Source organism: Centroberyx affinis, unplaced genomic scaffold (assembly GCF_046629955.1).
Source record: "Centroberyx affinis isolate AG114_WGS23_722 - 3 ecotype Tasmania unplaced genomic scaffold, CSIRO-AGI_Caff_v1 ptg000422l_1, whole genome shotgun sequence".
NCBI lineage: Eukaryota > Metazoa > Chordata > Actinopteri > Beryciformes > Berycidae > Centroberyx > Centroberyx affinis.
The window spans coordinates 104,520-125,806 of NW_027279087.1; the positions used below are offsets into that span (position 1 = coordinate 104,520).

Sequence of the window (21,287 nt, forward strand, 5' to 3'; positions counted from 1 at the left end):
GGAGACAATATGACACACTCGCTTTCTTACTGCACACACACATTCACACACAAACATACGAGCTCTTTAGTTATTACAGGAAACAGCCAAAGTAAGCCAAACATAAATCACCAACACAAGACAGTTTTACTGCAAGCATATTTTTAATACAAAAACAGAACAAAAAATTGTTTATAATTTTAGTTTTTTGTTTTACTTTTACACAATTGACTCCTACTGACGCCACCCGCCCCGCCCCCCCCCCCCCACCCCCTCCATGTTCTCATCATCACACTGAGAGGAGCGCAGCATCAAAAGGCGGCGGACTCGTCTCCTGCGCCCCAAACCCCCACCCTCAAAGAGACAATAAATAAATAAAAATCACCTTAAGATGTTTTCTTTCTTTGCTGTAATTTCATTAGGTTTCCATAAACTTCATCTCTTACACGGAGATAACACACAGAGACAACTTGGGCCCCGTCAACGACAGGACATTTCAAAAAAAGCCTAGAAGAAGAGACACTGGGGAGGGACATGAGAGGGGAAATCCGCTCTCATTGGCCTGCTCTCCTCAGGTCCCCTGTCATTCATATTTGTAGTTCTTCTGTCTACACATCAAGGGCAACCCCCTTTGGTCATGATCTGGGAATTGTAGTCATTAGCAAAAAAAAAACAAAAAAAAAAAACAAGGCTGCCACTGACATCAGTCAGCGTCCTAGTGAATAATGTAATGTTACAATGAAGTAGAAACACACTTTACACACAAATAATGTCAAAACAGCGGATCGGAGCGGACCTTTCCTTGGTACAAAATCACAATTTCTTTAATCGTAATACTAATCACTCTCCGCGAAAGGTGATATGACATGGAACTGAAAAATAAATATAGATTTGTTTTTTAAGCTAGATAACAAAAGTACAACTGGATTATAAATTAACCAGAAAACAACGAGAGGAAAAGACATTCGCAAATTAAATTTTTGCATACAGTGACTCAAGTCGATGACCTCTATCATTTCTGTAACACGTGACGATGACACACACGATACACACCGGCTTGTGTGTGTGTGTGTGTGTGTGTGTGTCTGTGCTCCTGGGTTGCTAGGGGCAACACAATGCAGACATGGGATTAAGGTGGAACTGCAGAGGAAGAGACAATTAGTGCACGCTGGTTGTCGAACTCTTAATCCAGAAAACAGAGTCGTTAACATCGGGTTAGGTTACACTTGTCGTATATTGTCAGTAATGTGCTGTTAGTTGAGTAAAAATAGTCCTTTCTATTGAGAGTTTGTGATTTTATTTCGGATTGTGTGAACCGACGTGTGACAAATCCACCCCGCCCTCTGTTGAAACACACACACACACACACAGAGAGTCACACACACACCGTGGAACACCGATCCAAACGTTCCAGTGGTCGAGAGGATTCTGCTTTGCGGTGCGTGAATGTGTGTGTGTGTGTGTGTGTGTGTGTGTGTTTGTCCTCAGCTGTAGCACCACCACCATCACCACCACCACCACCGCCGATCCTCTGAGTTTGAGGTGAGTCAGTGTGTGTTGTGTGTGTGTGTGTGTGAAGCAGGAAGCGGTCAGGCGGAGAGTGTGAGCTTTTCCCCCCCGGATCGCTCGGTCTTCTCCGCCCGTCCCACACGTGGCTCCCCGCCCGCACATAACGCTGAGGTGACGCTTTCTGTCGTGTCCAGGGGAAACAACATGGCAGTCATTGCATATTTTCTTTTTTTACTCATCGTTGAGGCATCTGACCCACAAACCAACATAATAACCCACAATTCATGTGTTTTTTCTGAATGTCATTTGAGCTATTTTCTTTTTTTTGTGTTTTTCCTCACCCACCTCTGTGTAAAAATGTGAGTGTTTTCACCGTGTGTGCATTTGTGTGTCAGTGTTGCAGAAACGCAAAGCAGTTTAAAGACTTTCTCTCTCTCTCTCTCTCTCTCTCTCTCTCTGTCCGTCTGATCGGGACAGAAATGTGTAACAGGAAATAAGGCAGCATCACGTCAGGTTGGTTGGTGGTCGGTTCTACGCTGCTGGAGAACCTCAGACCCGTCTGGAACGGTTCCGTCATGAGAGAAGAAGCAGGAGACGGGGGAAGGCAAACTGAGATCGGTTCTTAAAGGGGAAAAGTCGGTTTCTGTTTCGACCCCGTCGTCTAAGAGCACAGACCCTGGACTGGGACTCCCAGACCAGAACTCCTCTCCTGTTGTGCAGGTTTTTAGGGAGGAAGGTGAAAGAGAGAGAAAGAGTGTCAATCCTCCTCCTATCCCCCTGCCACCTATCAGATATCAGTCATAGTGCACGAGTCCCACGAAAGCCCTATGGATGGACGTTCGGATCAAAGAGCTGGTACACCCAAGATGGCCGACGATAGTAGTCCACCCACGTAGGAATATCAATTCTGCTCCAGTTTCGCGGTCTTTGCCTTTCTCGGTGCGAAGCGGACGCCGTCTTCCTCCCTCGGTCTCCGTCTCTCCGACCGGCTGGTCCTATTTCTTCCCGGAACCCGGGGTCTTGGGGCTGGGGGCTTTCTTGGAGATGGTGGGGATCTTGGAGGGTTTGGCCCCGCTGCCGGGCCGCCGCGGCGTGTCCGAGGTGTCCGAGCAGACCGAGCGAGAGTCCTGGAGCTCCGAGGCGTCCGAGGCGTCGCTGCCGCGGCGGCTGCTGGCCCGGCTGCCCGCCCGGCTGCCGGCTCGGCTGGCCGTCGACGCCGCCCGCTTCGGATCTGACATGAGGACAGGAGGGGTGGAGGGAAGGAAGAGGGGGGGGGGGAGAGCACGGAGAGTAGGAAAGGGAAAGTAAAGTAGAAAAGTGGAAAATGGGAAAGGACAGAGGAACAGAGAAATGTTAAGAGGTGTTGGGGTTAGAAAAAATGAAACGAGGCAACATTAAAGTCGCCCACGCATGATGCAGCCATTGTTTGGGCTAATCATTGAAACTTATTTTACCCCAATGCTTGTGTATTATATAGTACAGTCTTTTGTGCGTTCATTCATGTTTTATCACACGTGATATCTCAGGCATCACTGATCAAATTTTGACTGAAGTTGAGGGAAAGATGCATCTTAACACTGCGTTCATGCAAATACACATGGCTCGTCACTTTTAGTTTGCCCCTTCTCTCAAAAAAGCCTTAGGGAAAACGTTTTTAAAAAATTTGGTGGAAAATCCATCATGGTAGACGTGCGCTGCAACCTTTCAAAGTTAGAAATTTTTGATCTTTGATTGTAGCGCCCCCATTAGGCCAATCAGTGTCGTTTTTTAACACCTGAGCACAGCGTGAAGATGCATCGACTGACACCTCAATCCATAGCTGTGAAAAATCTTAGGGTTAGAGGGGGATTGTTCACAAATCTGTGATGGAGTTAAAGAGTAACTAAACCCCAAACCCAAATTTGTGGTGAAGCCTGGTCCACACTGGTCATCTGCTATTGGCTGATCTTTGGTGCCAGGTGATGTCACCGTCTATAGAGTACAACAGATGGTGACATCATGGTGCTAAAGACCAGCCAATAGCAGATGGCCAGTTCAGTACCCTACTTTTCACCATTAGATGTCAGGCTTCACCATAAATTTGGGTTTGGGGTTTAGTTACTCTTTAATGGTTGAAATTTTTATGTTCGCCTTTTGGTATCAAGTAACCACTGAAAATACGCTGTTTTCCAGGGAGTAAAAGTAATGGGATTTTGATTATGACGAAATAAAAAATTGGCAAATGTTTTGGCATGTGTACATTACAGTATGGAGAATTATCCAACAAGGTGAAAGAGTCATTTTGCATTTCATTGTGACTTTAAACACACCACAGCCTTTACATAATCTTCTATAAGACTCTAGTGATATCTATCATGTTATCTACTGACTTCAACAAACAGGATATGGCTGTACAGTTCTAACAGGAGCGTCGTGTCTCACCGGTGCGTCCTGGCTTGGTGCTGCTGGGTGTCGTCCCGCCGTTCTCTCCGGTCAGCGAACCTCGGCTCGAGTGGAAGGTCGGCCTCTTCAGCTTGGAGCCCGACGGCGCCCCCTAGAGGAAACCACAGGAAGGGTCACAAACTGACAGGACAACTCAGCTGTGGAGCTGACCAGACGTTATTGATGTACATCACATTAGATACACACATTTTACCACTAAATAATCCCAAATTACTCATATTACTTACAAATGAACAGCACATCACACACACACACAGACACAGTATCACAGTTAGATCTATGAATTACTAATATCGCTACTAAACAGATAAATATTACATACACAAAGACATTGTACCCCACAGCTATCTACAATCATATACAATATTACTACTAAATTGTGAAGGAAGACTTCCGACTTTAATTTCAGAATTGTTACTTTTTTTCTTTACTTTTTTCTCTTAATACTGACTTTTTTCCTCAGAATTCCAACTTTAAACTAAGAATTCATACTTTTTTTCTCAGAATTCTGAGATTAATCTCAGAACTCTTTAATCTCAGAAACTTTTTCACGTGTGGCCCTAATCCTCTTCCGTAAATTTGTACCTTTTCGGACTTTGTCACATAATATTTTCTAACCATTCAAAGCTACTGTATCTTCTATGCATCTAGAAATTCAGTAATAGAACATTTATGACAGATATTACTACCTGCATTTGTTCCAAATAAAAACTACCTGTAGTTTGTGTGTGTGTGTGTGTGTGTCTAGGAGTGACCACCTGGGAGTGTGTGAGTTAGTGCGTTAGCGTGGGGCGGGGGAGGGTGGGGTTGGAGGGAAGTGACAGGGTGGGGTTGGGGGGTGGGGGGTACAGGGTGAGTGTGTTACCTCGTGCCCAGGGGTGGTGTGGCTGTGACCGAGATCTGGGCAGCAGTGGCACTTGGTTGGCGTTGGAGTTTTACTGTGTGCCAGCCAGGGCTTGGCATAGTCGCGCGAGTGAGTATGGGAGGACTGAAGGAAGGATGGGAAGGGAGGAAGGGAAGGGAGTAAGGAAGGATGGAGGAGAGGAGGAGGGGCAAAGCAGCAAAGGAGAGGGGAAAAAGGGAAAGAGGCAAGGAAAGGAGAGGAGGGAGGCAGTGCGGAGGCGGGGTGGATAGCGTAGCGTAGGAAGTGGAGCGCAGTGTGTTTTTGTGTGAGAGCGGATGATTTATTTTATTTTTTTTCAAACACAGAACCAAACAGTGAAGGAAGGGCATTTTTGAAGCCAGGTTAGCAGGGGTTGAATGAGGGGAATGGGGGGGAGAGACAAAAAGATGAAAGAAAAACAAAGAAACAGAACAACAAATAAAAATCTCACAGTTAAGGACGTGGTGATATTTGACATACAACAACAGGATGATGGCAACCACTGACCAACGTGTGACTCTCACACACACACACACACACATACACACACACACACCATTGACAGCAATGCTTTCGCACAATAACCAAATGACAAACAGTACTGACAAATGAGAAACACGATACATCACTAACATCTCATGACAACAACAACAACAACAGTAATGATTATGGGTGGTCTGCTTGACTCACAACGTCACAGTGGCTGGTTGTATGAATTATGATTATTTTCCTTGACAATGACGATGAAAAAACTACTTCTGTTTTACTTTCTTCAAACATCACAACAAAAAGACAAGAGTGTGACGAGGAGTGTGTGTACCAATGGACAGACAGACAAAGTTGACACAGGGACAATAACAGGAGCAAATGGTTATATGTTTGTGTGTGTGCATGTGCATGTGTGTGTGTGTGTGTGTGTGTGTGTGTGCTCGTATGCTGTAGTTTTGAGTAAGTAAATGGGTGGAGGATGGCACTAACACTGCCAGTGTTAGGGATATGATTGCCAAGGAAAAAACATGTATGAACTCTCAGTACTTAAGGGGCTTTGGATAAAAACATTCACAAAATGGAGTTATGTTTAAATGGCCGATGTGTTCTATGAAGTGACTATGGAGTGTTTTTAATGTACAAATGCTTTACTACCACTGCTAACACTTTATCCAACACAAATCAAATTATACATTTTCATTAACCATTTATGTTATTCCCATGAATTAGGACAGACCAAGTGACCAAGTCACAAGAGCGACTCTTATTTCTCTAGTTACTGAACAAATTCTGTATCTGACTGGCCCATTAACTTTGACAACAGATGAATGATGAATTTCAACTGCCGTTTACAGTAGATTCTGTGATCTAATTCAGTTGTGTCTTTGCTTGTCATTTTTTTTTTTTTTTTTTTGTTGTTGTATTTTTTTCCTCTGTTTAATCATTGTGTTTTCTCAAGTCTCATCCCATCTGTGTTTTATCTCTGTGTGAATACAGAGTATCTGCAGGTTTCAGAAAGCCAAATGTAACTTTTTAAGACCTTTTTAATCCTACCTGGAACTGAATTTAAGACCAATTTAAAAACCAAAATAAAGACACAAAGACACATTTCTGATTGAACATAGTGATTAAGTACCAATTAGTAGTACAACATTGCCTATTGTACCACTAACCCTGTTCTGTATTAATCTAAACCTGTCGTTGCATGGTGAAAGAAATAACTTTGAGTTAAGACATTTTAATACTTTTTAAGTTTAACCTTAGATCCCACAAATACCCTGGAATAAATACACTCAACTTTATCAAAACACCTGGATATGAGGACTCACCCTGGATGATGCGGAGGCCGTCGGCGTGGCGGGGGCGGAGGGGAGGGAGGCGCAGCTGTGGGCGCTGTGGGAGGCCGAGGACGAGGAGCGGGTGGGCGAGGCGGTGCGGGAGCCCGGTTTGGAGCGCCGGCCTCGGGACCGGAAGGCGGCCAGGCCCTGCGACGCTCCCTCTGGAAGGATGAACTTCTCCCTCAGCTCCAGGTTGGTACGACCGCGGGCTGGAGAGAGAAAGAGAGAGAGAGAGAGAGAAAGAGAGAGAGTGAAAGAGAGAGAGAGACGGGGAGGGAGAAAGTGACGGGGAAGAAGAGAGAGACACAGTAGAAGAGCAGTGAGCAAGAGAGTGAGAGAGTAGAAAAAGAAGAGGAGAGAGAGAGAGAGAGAAGACAAATGAGTGGGTTTCCTTTACAACAGCTTGCAGTTTTCCTCCAGCAGGGGGCGGCAGATGCAGCGAGCAGTGTGAGGGAGAGAGTCAGTGCTTCACCTGGCTGCAGACATCAGAGTCCGTGCATGTTTCATTTGAGAGTGCACGTGAGCAGAGCGGGGGGGATTTGGGGGGTTTTGGGGGTTTGGAAGTCGTAAGTGCACTTTGGTCGATTTGGTCATTTTATAAGAGGAGCAGTGAGTGAGTGAGTGAGTGTGCGTGTGTGTGTGTGTTTAGTTTGAGTGCAAAGGTAAGAGGAAATTAAATTATGCTGATACACATTAGTACAATACGCAACGAAAGTCAGCAAGTCACCCGGATTTCTTAACTCATTTTGGAGGCACGGCATCACTGGAGACGAGCCGTGCCTTCTATCACGCTACACCTCAAATCGTTCAAATCTCATTTCATACATTTCCTTGTTCATGGACAAAGATATATACATATTTTCTGCATTGGAGAGCTGACTAGCAGATTATTTAAGACAGTTATGAGGTTGCTAACAGAATGTTAAGTGTCCAATTTTTTTTTAAATTTGAATGAATTTAAGTGAGTGACGCGTACGCTTTCATTGCGTATTTGCTTAAATAATCTGAGGGCAGTTGGAGCAAAAGCACAGCCTCTCTTCTCTTATTCCTCAACAAACTTCCATACAAATTCATTTTCGCTTCTTTTGTTATGCTGACAAGGAGCGGTTTAGCTCTGGTGCGTATATATAGATATGTATATATACAGTATATATATATATATGTGGAGTCATGCCTGGTTTATGCTTAACGGGAGAGAGCCCAGGGATTCAGGGCTTCTCCCCTCTTCAAAAGACACTCAGCAGCATTCTCCGACAAAAAGTAGTGCAGCAGCCCCAGCACACAACACTCAAGCCCAGAGAAGCCAGCCAACAGAGAGACAGAAACAGAGAGAGGGAGAAGAGACTGAAGATGACAGAATGGAAAGAAAAAATATACAGAGAAGAGGCAAAAGGGAAAGACAGAGAGAGAAAGAGGACACAGATGCAGATAGAGAAAGACAGAGAAAACATGTAAGAGAAATGTAGAATACAAAGTTGAGAAGAGACAGAGTGAGTATTGAAGTGAAAACTATAGGTAGAGAGAGTATAGAGAAGAAAAAGAGGAGGAAGAGGGAAGGAGGAGAGGAGAGGAGAGGAGAGGAGGCTGCAGCTAGCTGTAGCAGCAGTGCGACTGTGGCCGTGGTCGGCTGGCAGCTCCTGGCCACACCCCTCACGGTCATCGCTCCTAGCAACGGAACAGCAAGGCCAGTCAATTAAACGGGTGCACCCTGCAATTACGTCCCCCCACGCCAGCCAGCCAGGTGCACCCTGTAATTGGGTCCCCCACCAACCAGCCAACACATTTAAAAGCCGGCGTTATTAGAAACCCAGGCTGGCCACGCCCAGGTCTTGGACGGTCACGTTCTCTTCCTTTCAGTTTTTTAGTTCTTATTTTTATTTGTGGGCTCAAGCTAGAAAAATAGCCAGCGTTGAAAAAAAAAAAAAAAAAGCTGTGTCTTTCTTCATCAGTCATAATGAACATTTCGGCGATACGGCCTTCAGCATGTTCACTGTGACATGAAAACACATTTGTCAAGAGCGCTGGGTATTTTTCCGGGTTTTACGACTCCTTGAGCCTTTTGCACCTCTCTTTTCCTTCCTTTGGCTTCTGTTGAGCGCCTCCAGCCTTGTTTCGTTTGTGGGCTCGCCCAGTAAAAATCGGCCATGTTGGATTCATTGCGATAAAACATAAAAAAACAACAAAAAAAAAACAAAAAAACAACCAAAACATCAAGACCAGGGGTTGGCCGAACCCTGCTGCTGGTGTGAGTGAGGAAAGCGTGACACAAACACCGGCACACAGACAAGACTGACATCAACGCCCATACACACAGTTTCTATACTGTACACACACACATAGACACACAGAGGACAGCGGTGGTTTAAGACGGAGACTGAGAGCTGAATGGATGAGTGGATGGATGGACGGAGAGTGAAAGAGATGGAGGGATGGAAACAGTGGCAGAGGAAGAGAGAGAGAGAGAGGGAGTGTAGGTACCTCGGCAGCAGAAATAGCCAGGAGTGACTGTCACTAAGAGACACAAGAGACAACGTGAAATAATCGCATGCTCATGGTGGAATGAAGAGTCACACGCACAGAGAGAAACACACCCACACACACACACACACACACACACATGCAAGTATCATACACTGACGCATTCAATTTTCCTACACCCAGATCTCCCTTTTTTTTAATAAAGATATCACTTTATGGATACGCTCACAAACACACACACACACACGCAGGCACGGTCTGTGAAGTAGAGATTTGTTTCAGGAACCAGCGTGCCGTCAAATTACTCCTTCAATGCCACACCTAGGCACACACACACACAAACCCACACACACATATCATAAACACACACAGTTGACCGGAACCGTTGAGAGTCAGTGACCCCTGAAATGTGTTTGAAAACGTGAACAAGATTTCAGAGCCAGCGTGAGCAGACAGGCAGGGGGAGGATTAGATAAGATAGGACAGGATAAGGCAGAGGAACAGCAGAACAGGAGGGAGACATAACATTAGTCTGGTGGTCACAGTCAGCAAGGCACAGCAACAAGCCCAAACCAAAAGAGAGAGAGAGAGAGAGAGAGAGAGAAAAGCCCAATAGAGACAGGAGGGAGAAAAGACAGGCAAGAAGGAGATAGTGAAAGCGTGAGAGATAGAGGAGAAATCCAACCTATACGAGATGAGATGGAGCTACTGGAATCGGAGCGGAGAATCTTAAGTCCAGGATGTTGCACTGGGAAAGAGAGAAAGAGAGGGAAGAGAGGGAAGAACAGGGGGAAGGGAGAGGGAGAGAACTGAGGACCATGCGCCATGCAATACTACCGTTTTATATAAGAGAGAGAATGAAAAAAGTAGGACAGGACAGAGAGAGAAAGAGAGAGAGAGAGAGAGAGAGAAACGGCCGTGCATATACAGAAATAAAACATGAGACAAGATAAGAGTGGAAAGATGAAGGCCGGATACAGGGAGAAGAACCAATAACAATGACCGAAAAGACTGAGAGTTCCTCGAGGATCGATACAGATGGCGAGCTCCGAGTGAAGAGAGAAAGAGGAGAGAGAGGGAGAGAGAAGAGAGAGAGAGAGAGAGGGAGGTGGAGAGACACAGACTGTAGACGGCACTGGAAGAAAACACTGGAAAGAAAAGGTGAAACGCTGCCGTATTTCCTGTATCGACAACGTGAGTCGGTTTCACCAGTATGTTTTTTTTTTTACCATTCTCCTGTCCTGCCTTTGACCTTTGTGTTGTGAGCAAAGTGAGTGTGTGTGTGTGTGTGTGTGTATGTGTGTGTGTGTGTGTGTGTGTGTGTGTGTGTGTGTGTGTGTGTGTGTGTGTGTGTGAGAGAGAGAGAGAGAGAGAGAGAGGGAAAGAAACCGGAAGAGAGAGAGAAGGTATGTCGATGTGTGAGTGAGTGTGTGTCTGTGTAACTGTGCATGTCTGTGTGCGAGAGAGAGGGTTTGGAGGCTGTGTGTGTGTGTGTGTGTGTGTGAACATCGCTCACCTCTGCACGGGTCGTTCTTGACCAGGAACTCGTCCAGAGCCATCCAGCCTCCTCCGACTCGCACCATCACCGTGCTGCGCAGGATCCGCACCAAACGCAACTGCTGAGAGTCGCCGAACTGCGGAGGACAGAATTTAAAAAACAAAAACAAACAAAAAGATAGGAAAAAAAAAAAGGATAGGTGGAAGTAAGAGACAGTGAGTGGAGAAAGGAAGGTAGACAAATGAATAGAGGGGAAAACAGTAGAGAGAGAGGGAGAAAATGGAAGAAGAGAGATGGAGAGACGGGGAAAAAGAGGGCAGGATGAGGGGAAAAGGAGAGAATAGACAAAAAAATTTGATGAAAGCAGTGGGGAGAGAGGAAGAAAATGGAAGACGACAAATGGAGAGAAGAAGAAAAGGACAGAGGAATTGGGAAAGAGAGAGACAGAGGGAGAGAAAGGTAATCAATAAGAGGAGAGAGAGGGAAAGAGAGAGTCAGTAAGTAAACTGATTGTTGACACATTGATTATTATGAGTTTCAAATGATTGATAGCCATCACACCAAGCAGCCCAGGTACCAAATCTGAACAGATGATCCCATCTACTCCATGCAATGACAGACGACCCATGCACTGACACAACTAAAGGAAGTCGATCTACGGCCTCTCTGCCCCGCTCACCCAGCCGTCCAAATCTAAAGCCGTACCGCTTACTTCTCTATTTAATCTTCTTTATGTTTTCAGAAAATCTCAAACAGTGAATTATTCAAACCACGCAGCAAAGCAGAACTCCAAAGCGATACCAGCACAGGAGGAATTTTTCTGAATCTCTCTCCAAGCAGCTTGATTGCTTCCCAGCTTCAGTCCAAAGCGCAATATATCACCTAACCACTAATTACCACTTCAGCCATGTCACTGTCGCCTGCTTCACTTTGTGCAATTTGTCATTCTCAAAACCAAACAAATCACAGCAGGAACAAACCCGGACGATGAAACCTGCTTACGAGTTGCAAACCAACAATGGGAGTGCTACTTCTTTTCAACAGTATTTTAAAATCATGAATTATTGTTGAATTATTGCAACACAAAGATATGTTTTATTCCTAAGGGTGTGAAGGCAGAAAGGAGGGCACTCCATTGGTGGAAAACAGGGAAGCAGATTTCAGACATCCAATCACAGTTGCGGCAGTCACTTTACCTGGTTTCCAAGGAAGAACTATAATAAATCCAGTGGACACGGAGGAGAGAAACACAAGGAGAAAGAAAAAGAGAAAGAGTGAAATAACATGTACTGACAATGACTACAACTGGATTTTTGTATTGTATGCAGGTTTGGCATTGTTCATGCACAGTATCCCCTAGAAACTGGTTCTCAAAACATTAAATTCCTTTGTAAAGATCCACTGTATTTGTATTTCAGCTCAAAATTAGTCGTGTAAGCAAAAAGATGCAGTGGACATGAATGCGTGTGGATGTTATGGTGATGTGAAAATGCTCTATAAAACTGCCAACTGATGATGGTGAGATGGAAGTGAAGAGAGTGAGGAAGGTGAAGCCAGACACAAACGAGCAGAAAGACAGACAGAGAGACAACCAATGTGACAAACACAAATCGGTGTGCTATTAGTATCCCCAGTGTCCTTCAGTCAGACACTAGATATCATTAACCAGTGGATAATGATGGAGTGGACACAGACAGCAGTGGTAGTGATGGCCGATCCAGTAGAAGCTGTTGAAAACTGTTAGGGTTTATGGCCGCTGTAAAATGCTGCATAGATACACACAGACAGGCGAGGCTACGCATAAAAAAAATACACTAGCTGGGTAAACATTCCTCCCCCTCTTGTAGATTCAAAACAGCTTTCATCATCCCTGGAGACTGTGAGGGTTTGGTGTGTTGACTAAAAAGGGCCGACATGTTTAGAGACACCAAAGAGCTCCTCCAAACTACATAGTTTTAGATTGTTGGTTAACAGAATTGTATTTCTGTTGGCCTGAACAGATGGCAGCCACACTGACTTTTACATCTTTGGCTTTCTCTGAAGGCAAAAACAGAGACTTGGGTGCAATCTCAACCTACATTTTGTTTTCTTTGGTCCAAACCATAGTGGGAAAGTTTACTTTGTTGCATTCCGGTATTTGGTTCCTTTAGGTTCACACTGCGCAATAACAAGCGAACCAGGGCTTGTAAACAAAAGTCACATGGACTCACAAGTAGCTAAAACACATTTTCAGGCATGTCAGTGCGGTTATTTGGTGCCACCTTCAGTTCAAATAGCATCGTTCTCACCCACCCAAATGAACTGAACTAAAGGAAGAAGCACAGAGTTTTAATAAGCTGCTCCAAACATAACTGGAGTGAATGCCACCTGATAGCAGTGCTAGCAAATAAGCTAGTCTACCTCATAAGTGCCCAGGAGCCCTGTGTGTATCTATGCCGTTACATTTACACGGCTATATTAATGTTTTGGTGATGGAAGGAAGGCACAGCTGACAATCCCAGAGTGCTGTGAGATGTTACAGAACACGTTATAAACATGTTATATCACTGTTATCAGGAGATGTCAATGTTACAATACAATTATTTAAGACATTCAAACACATGAACACACCATGAGCGCATGATGTTGTGAGAGATGGACACACACAAGAAAAATACGATGACGTTATATTGAGAAGGGTGAGTGGTTAATTGGTGCCTGATGGACAAGTGAGCACACAGCCAGCTGAAAATACTCGAACCTGTCGTACAATCACAGCTGGGTCAAACAGTATCTGCAAATAATTCTTAAGGTGCGATCACACCTACAGTTCGTTGTCTTTGGTCCAAACCAGAGTGGAAAAGTTTACCTTGTTGCAATTTTGTATTTGGTTCGTTTAGGTGCAAATGGTGCAAGAATTATTCGCAAAAACCCTTTGACCCAGGTCTACTAGCAATTAAAAATCAATAATAAATCATTAGGAACAATAAAAACATTTCCTCTTTTTTGTGTTTTTTTTTTACAGTATTACATCACATAACATAACTAACAAACACTCTAAATTAATAGCTTTAGTAAGGGGGAAATCAAACCAAAGACTGAGCTGAACTCACCCGATATTTGTTCTCCCCTATCTGCTCCACCTGGAACCTCTTGGCACATTTACACTGGGCCACCTGCCGAGTCACCTGCACCGAGAGAAAACAACATGTGAGCAGACTGTGTGTGTGTGTGTGTGTGTGTGTGTGTGTGTGTGTGTGTGTGTGTGTGTATGTGTGTGTGTGTGCAAGTCTGATATTGAATGACTATTTCTCTGAATTCAGACCGCTAGTAAAACACATCTTCGCTCTCTTGTTCAATGGCTGATTTGAACTAGCTGATTGGTAGTGGTATCGCAAATGGTGTAATGGTACAATGTTGCCTAAAAGGTCAACTGCAACTAACTTTATTGCCCTGAAAAAGGAGGAACAAGCTGATTGACATTGGCCAATGTTTCTCTGGATATAGGAAATGAATGGTCTTCCAGTGGCTGGTTGCTCGCAATATGAATCCATGGCCCTCGTATCTCACCTTATCATGGTCATTGCTTTGTGTGTTTGTCTATAAACTTTCTCCACTATCCCTCACCTCGTCCTCTATCTTGTCAGCATCAGTGGTGGGTCTGTAGGCGTCCTTGTTGGGGTGCAGTGCAGCAACAAACTCATAGTAGTCGATGTAACCGTCTCCGTCTCTGTCAAAGATGTCTGCCACCGCCGTCATCTCCAGCTTACTGGTGGGGAACTCTGCACAGGACAGTGATCAATCAGTTAAAGGTGAAAAACTACAGATTTTCTGAGAGATAGGGATGCAGTTAAAGAATCTAGGTATATGTATTTGTACTTGTCTAACAAGTCACCCAACCAGTCAATCACCCCATCCCCCATCACGTACTTGAGGCCAGGATGCCGTCGATGAACTCCTGGCGTGTGATCTTTCCGTCTTGGTCCTTGTCGATGCGTCTGAAGAAGTCCATGACGCGAGACTTCTTGTGGTTCATCCAGCGCATGTACTTCTTCCGCCACACGTCAAAGTCAAAGTTGGCAAACTCTTTCAGCTGAAAAATGACCAAGAGTACGGTCCTGTGATATTTTTCATGCCACAGTCATGCCAGTACAGCATATAAAATTGAACAAAATTGATTGAGAGACAGAGAGACAGTGTTTTGGAGTAAAATCAAGATATTGCCAGTTCTTTTTAGAGAGTTAGAGACAGGGTAAAATTGTAGGGAGAAGTAAACTCTGTATTGGGATGTAACTTTTTACATGGCAAGTAAACTGGGACACATTCAAATCTAGGCCTCCTTTTGTGGAGTTGACCAGAACTTCATTATAATTTTACTTCATTTAAAATGTACTAGGATGAAAGCTACCTCCTCAAGCCTGTCCAGAGCATCGTTGAGTTTGCGTTGGCGGTCGAGAGCCAGCAGCCAAACCTGCTGCCATCTGGAGCAGAGCTGGTTGAGCCGTGGGTTTCCCCCGGCAACCTGCATGGCCGCCTGCTGCTGCTGCTGCTGCTGCTGCTGGTGTTTACCTGCAGAGGGAGCAGGAGGGAGAGTTACACTGTCTTCTTTGTTCACTTCTGAAAGACTTTCTGTAAAGCTAATATTATGTATAATGAGTGCATTTCCAACACCAGCACTTGCACTATGCTCAAAGAATGGGAGGACTTTTTTGTGCATCAAAGGTAAACGTGATGTGACTTACGAGCTCCTCTCCTCTCAGCCAGGCTGCTGTGAGTCTCAGATGGTTTCCTCTTGTAGGTCTTAGTCACCTTATCCACGTCAGGCTGCTTCCTCGTCATCTCCTCCATAAACATCTGAAAACAAAATACACAACGCAAAGTTGGAATAAACAAAATACACACAATCAATGACTGAACAAAGTTGGAGAACACAATTAGCAGAGCATAGTACTAACACTACCAGAGTTAGGGGGTTGATTCCAACTAGTGAATGTAGTAATAGTAATAACTTTATTTATATAGCACCTTTAAAAACAGAGTTTGCAAACTCTGAATAAAAGCAGAATACTCAAAATTAATTTACAGTAGCAATGGAACAGTGGGAAACAGGAATTAAATCATTGGCCAATGAACAAACATCTGATGAGTCTGTGAACCAATGGGAAACCTACCTGGTGTTCTGTGATGAGGGTTTTGAGTTGAGGGATGTCCTGAGGGAGGGGCTCTGTGTCTCTCTGGACCAATGTGGTCTCAGCCCACTGTAGCCATGACAACAGCTCCTCCAGTAGGTTGGCATTGTTGAGCAGCTCGGTCAGAGCCGTCTCCAGCCGCTGCTCGTGCTGTTTGGCCCACGTCAGCACCTGTAGAGAGCAAAGTTGCTGATTAATATGGGAAACGTCTGTTTTGTTTTCATCCAGGTTCTTACTAGACCTCCCTGGTCTAAACGTATACAGAGAACTAAATCAAAACTCAAAGCTGACTGAATTGGGATAGGAAACCATTGTTTGATAGCTGTGATCCACTCCTCCCACATCCAATCCCCCCTCCATCTTTCCTCCTCCCTCCACCCCTCACCTCCTCGAAGCGCGCCCTGATGATGGTGATCCAGTGTTTGATGGTGGTGATGCAGTCAGGGTGGCAGACGGTCAGGATGGCCTCTCCCATGCCGGCAGCCTTGTTGACGTCGGTCCTCTTCTCCTCCACCGTGCCCATGAAGTCGCGGTGTGTGTGCAGCAGCGCCTGCAGGGTCTCGGCCTCTTCGGGAAGGACTCCACGGAAACGGAGGGTCTGCTCCGCCTCCGACAGCCACTCCAGAAGCATCTGTACCGCTGTGCGAAACTCCTCCGCCTGACGGAGAGAGGGAAGTTGGGAGAGCGTGGAAAGAAGAGAGGGAGAGGTCCATAAAAAAGTCCTGTGTAGCTCAGTGAGTAGAGAACCACACACATTGCCAGGGGGTTTTACTGGGGATACCCTTGCTAACATGTATGCCGTAATGATGCTGTACATAACAAATGGCATATGTTGTCATATTGAAAAAGGAAAGTGGGAGAAAGGTTGTAAGGTTGTAACACTGTTTTACTTTGAACAACACAGAGTCATCAGTGCTTCTCCAGCCTTTTTTAGAGTAAGGATTTAAAAAGGATTCAAAATCAGTGACATTATTATTTACATTATTAACTTTAGGGAAGAGAAAATAACCAATGCTTCTTTTCTGACATTTTTTAGAGTGAGACTTTGACTTTAACTTAAAATCAGTGATGCAGTTTAACTAAGCAGAGGGCTTGTTCTCTGACCTGTTTGAGGGCCTGCTGGAGGCGGGTCTGCTTGCTGACAGACAGGGCGCACACCGTATCCCAGCGGTTGCTGAGCTCCTGAAGCTGAACTTTGACCCAGGCCGTGTCGTCGCGGCCGGTCTCCATCAGCTCCCGGGCCGAGCGCTTCAGAGCCTGAACGCTGCTGGTTCTCTTACCCAACTCCTTTTGGAAAGCCTGGGGGTTTAGACATTTAGACAACATGGTTAGCACAGCATGTAGCTTTAGAGTGGTGTATCGTTATACTTTTGTTTGACCTGGGACCCATTAAAAAATTGTGAGTCACTGAGGTAGTTAATAACCTTGCACATACACTTAACATAGCAATAAACTTCAGTTCTGCAGTCTAAATACCTTATGGGAGTCCATGAGGTTGGACACCAGGTCCAGGTCTCCGTGGACAGGCTGATCCTCAGCTAGCTGCGGCTCCACCCGGTACAACCAGTCCACCAAGGCCTGCAGGGCCTCGGCAAACTGGCCTGAGAACAGCAGAGCCTCCTCCAGCTTGTGTTGTCTGGGTGGGGGAGAGAAGACAGACAGTTGTTAATGACCATTTTTCATGGTTACTAGGTTACAATCTCACCTCTTCTCATCTCATATTTCATATCTCATTTATCACATTACATCTGTAACACCCAGCTCAGGTAATGTTTTTTTTCTGTATATGAAGAATTTGTATGAGTTGACCAACTGGAGAAACAAACAAAACAAAGTAGCTGGAGAAGTCACTTTCAGTCCTCAGCCTTCATCCCCCTCACCTCTCCACGCTCTTGCCACAGACGGTGTCCCACTTGTCCCTGACCTCTCCCAGTAGATGGTCCAGTTTCTGGGTGTCTGCCGGCAGCTGGGCCTTGTCCCTCATGGCCTTACCGGACCTCACTGTGGTGTCGTAAACCGGCTGCTTCGAACCCAACGCCTTCTGAAACTCCTGGACAGGGGGAAGAGGGAGGGAGGAAGAGAGAAATGTAGAGAGGAACAGGGGAAAAGAGGAAATTAGAGAGAAATAGCCAACTGCAAGGTACTATGTTATTGTCTGATAATGCCAGATCTCCATCTTATGGAGAATCAAACATAGGTTTTAAGATTTATGCACTAGTTTCCTGCTACAATGAATATTTAAATGTCAATATGTGTCTTACTCAAATACTGGTATACTCCCATAGAATGAGTTAAAGTGCATTAAGAGCCAACTGTACCTTGTGTTTGGCCAGTTGTACTTTGATCTTGTCTGGTTCATTGGAGATCTCCAGCTCTGAGTCCAGTCTGTTCTCAGCTTCCTCCAGCCAGTCTGTCAGCTTCCTCCAGGCCTCGTGGAACTACAGAGAGGTTACAAAGTTATGGTTTGATATACTAATACACTTATGACATTTGATTGATGAGATTTTATGGTGGGAAACGGTGACCACAATAATCTTCATTTACATTTAGGTAACATTACAAACATAGCCAAGACAGTTATCCAGAGTGATTTACAATGAATGTAATACTAGAGGAAGCTTAAATTCCTATATTCATAACATTCCAACCAACAGTAGAGACATCAAGGGCTAAAGCCACAAAGTTAAACTTAACTTAAACCTTAACTACTTTTCATGTTGCCAGTGTATTCACAGTATGCCTTTAACAACATGAGACATTCAAGAAAGCCCTTTAGTATCAGTCCAGTACCTGTTTGGCCCGTTTGCGGGCTTCGTCTAGGTGTCGTCCGCGGTCCAGCGACCTCTGGACCAGTTTGTCCCAGCGGGCCTGGACGCTGAGCAGCAGGTTCTTGATCAGAACAACGTCCTGCTTCAGGCTGGCGAAGCGAAGCTGAGACCCGGCTTTCTCCAGAGCCAGGACCTGCTCTCTGTGGGTGTTCACCTCATTCACAAACACCTGGGGAGACACAGGAAGAGTGGAATAGGAGTTAGGAGGGTGGAGGACGAGAGAGAGAGAGAGAGAGAGAGAGAGAGACAGAGAGAGAGAGAGAGAGAGAGAGAGAGAGAGAGAGAGAGAGAGAGAGAGAAGAGAACAGGGAAAATGGCAAGAGTAGAAGAGAAGGAAGGGGAAAGTGTATGTAACATAAAAAGGTGCGGCTGCCAGCTCCTTCTTTGATTAAAGTTACTTCTAATAGAGGGGAAAGAAATGATGATCGCAACAGTAATAGTAAGTACTGATTGCCATGTTTTTTGATGACATCAAAATGTGCAAATGGTGAAAAGTGAAAGGAATAAGATATTTACATGCTATAATAACCCCTTTAATATTGGAGTAAGCCAGGCATCTTAACTGGATTTCTTAGCTTAACTGGGTTGCTCTAACCAAGTTTTGACGTTTGCGTGCACTGACCTAAAACTGGGTTACGAACATAATTCTCAGAGCATGTTAACGCAGCCAAAGACACGTTCACGGTCCAGGTCTGTAAACCACAGACTATCGTGTGTTTGTCTATCTGTAATTCCTGGGGCCAAGGCCATGTTGAGGGTCGTCTATTCTACAGAAATCCACAAGAGATCACCTATATTTATCTATATTTATACCTTGTGCTCGTCGATCTGGAAGAGCACAGTGTCCAGAATGAGGCTGGGAGGCTGGGCCATGTTCAGGGTCTGCTCAGCCTGGGTCAGCCAGTTGATGGTGTCCTGGAGAGACGTCTGGAATCCTGTCGCCAAGGAAACAGCCTCATCCAGCTTTGCCTGGAAACAGGGGAGAGTTCAGAGGTCAAAGTTTGCAACAACAAAAACTTCGCTAATTGCTGCTAGCGAGACCTTCCAAACAACCAAGATTATAAATGTGTATTGTTGAAATGCTATGAGATTAAAGGTGATGAATTAGTTACAAGTAGCAGCTGATAATGGCATAAATAGGATACATTGATATTGAGAACTAAAAAAGACAATATAAGAAGACAGCAGAATAGGATAGAATAGAATAGAGCAGAGCAGAACTCTTTTCATGTGTCCCAGTCTTACCCTGCGGTCATCCATCTTGGTGTTGAGACTGGCCCACTTGTTCTGCAGCATGGCCAGGTTCTGCTGGGTCTGGGTGGTACCAGGACCGGCCTCCTCTCCTCCGCGGGCCAGCAGCATGGATTCTCCTTGATCCAGCAGGCGGTGGTACTGGTCGGCCCGCTGAGCCAGCTGGGCCTGAAGTTCCTGGAGACAGAGAGAGAGAGAGAGAGAGAGAGATGGATGGATACAGACCGACACCCAAACGCAAACTGATACACATGCAAAGCGGTGGCCAAAGGATGAGTGTTGTTGTGTTTCACAGGTTGGTTTAGGACAATGGGAGCTATTAAAATTTCATAGTCAACATATGCCAAGTATCTCTGTGTGCGAAAGAAAGGGCATGTGTAAGTCGATACTCTGAGCACCTGCTCAAAACTTTGCTGGTAAAAATTTTATCTGCTTATAAAATCTGTCTGTAAAATCTGTTTATGATATTGAAAAAAAATACCCGTTACATTCTTATTTTTAAAATACTGTCAAGAGGCATTCCATGAGTGTTTATAACAGCAATAAACAAAATTGCACCTCATAACTTGAACATTATCACACCGCCTTGTTCGTTGGTGGAGGCCCAAACTAAAACTATTAAATTAAAACCCAAAGCTTGTGTTTGGCATACTCATATGTTATTACTTAATTATTAAAATAAGTAGCCCTCAATGCCTCTGTCCTGCATTAACTCTGCAGGATTTCCAAACGATTCCTCTTGAGAGTTGAACACCAGTGAAGCAGAAGTGCAGCAGCTATGTAAGTGGGATTTATACAGAGTACAATGGCTACATCTGTAAAGCCTATCATTTTAGCCAATAAAGTGTGTCAGTATTTTTATGTTGCCTGACACTGTAGGTGTTAAAGTGTAATATGTGCCAGTATTTATTTTGCATGATGCCCTAGGTGTTATGGTGTAATGTGAATCCCTGTTACCATGTGTTGCTGGAGCTGCTCCCTGGCTGTCTCAGGCAGACCACCTGTTGGCTTGGCAGCAGACAGCTGGCTCTCCGTCCTCCTCAGCCACTGGAGGAACTCCTCCAACTCGCCATGGAAACCCTCCGCCTGGACGGCCAAAGAGACAATTATTAACATTAAGTTATCCTGTCGCCATTTTAAGATACTACAACAATACTGCTACTACTAGGACTACTGCTGCTACTGCTACCATTGCTGCTTCTACATAATAACAATGATAACAACTGTAACAATAATACAGCAATACGACCACTACTACTGTTACTATTGCTGCTGCTACTGCTACTACAACAACTACTATTAATGATAACACTAACAAATAAACAGCTAACTATTTAAAAGAGGGGTTTCCAACTCAGGATACTATCCATTGTGCCATAATCCAAGATAAGCATTCATATACAGAGAGTACAGGCTGGAACTGAG

General features: G+C 44.8%; 1 protein-coding gene across 1 annotated transcript in view; it reads right to left on the reverse strand.

The window, feature by feature from the left end:
- Nucleotides 1-2,373: 2,373 nt before the first annotated feature.
- Nucleotides 2,374-21,287, reverse strand: part of LOC139641986 (microtubule-actin cross-linking factor 1, isoforms 1/2/3/4/5-like) — a 132,730-nt gene continuing 113,816 nt past the window's right edge. The window contains 23 exon segments of the mRNA XM_071516669.1: nt 2,374-2,719; nt 3,910-4,021; nt 4,796-4,918; nt 6,631-6,848; nt 9,118-9,150; nt 9,803-9,865; nt 10,634-10,751; nt 11,812-11,829; nt 13,708-13,782; nt 14,222-14,376; nt 14,525-14,687; nt 15,003-15,163; nt 15,337-15,448; nt 15,766-15,954; nt 16,169-16,441; nt 16,888-17,082; nt 17,260-17,419; nt 17,664-17,833; nt 18,102-18,221; nt 18,574-18,780; nt 19,425-19,580; nt 19,857-20,039; nt 20,820-20,948. Coding sequence (XP_071372770.1) covers nt 2,484-2,719; nt 3,910-4,021; nt 4,796-4,918; nt 6,631-6,848; nt 9,118-9,150; nt 9,803-9,865; nt 10,634-10,751; nt 11,812-11,829; nt 13,708-13,782; nt 14,222-14,376; nt 14,525-14,687; nt 15,003-15,163; nt 15,337-15,448; nt 15,766-15,954; nt 16,169-16,441; nt 16,888-17,082; nt 17,260-17,419; nt 17,664-17,833; nt 18,102-18,221; nt 18,574-18,780; nt 19,425-19,580; nt 19,857-20,039; nt 20,820-20,948 — 3,369 coding nt within the window. The 3' untranslated portion in view covers nt 2,374-2,483.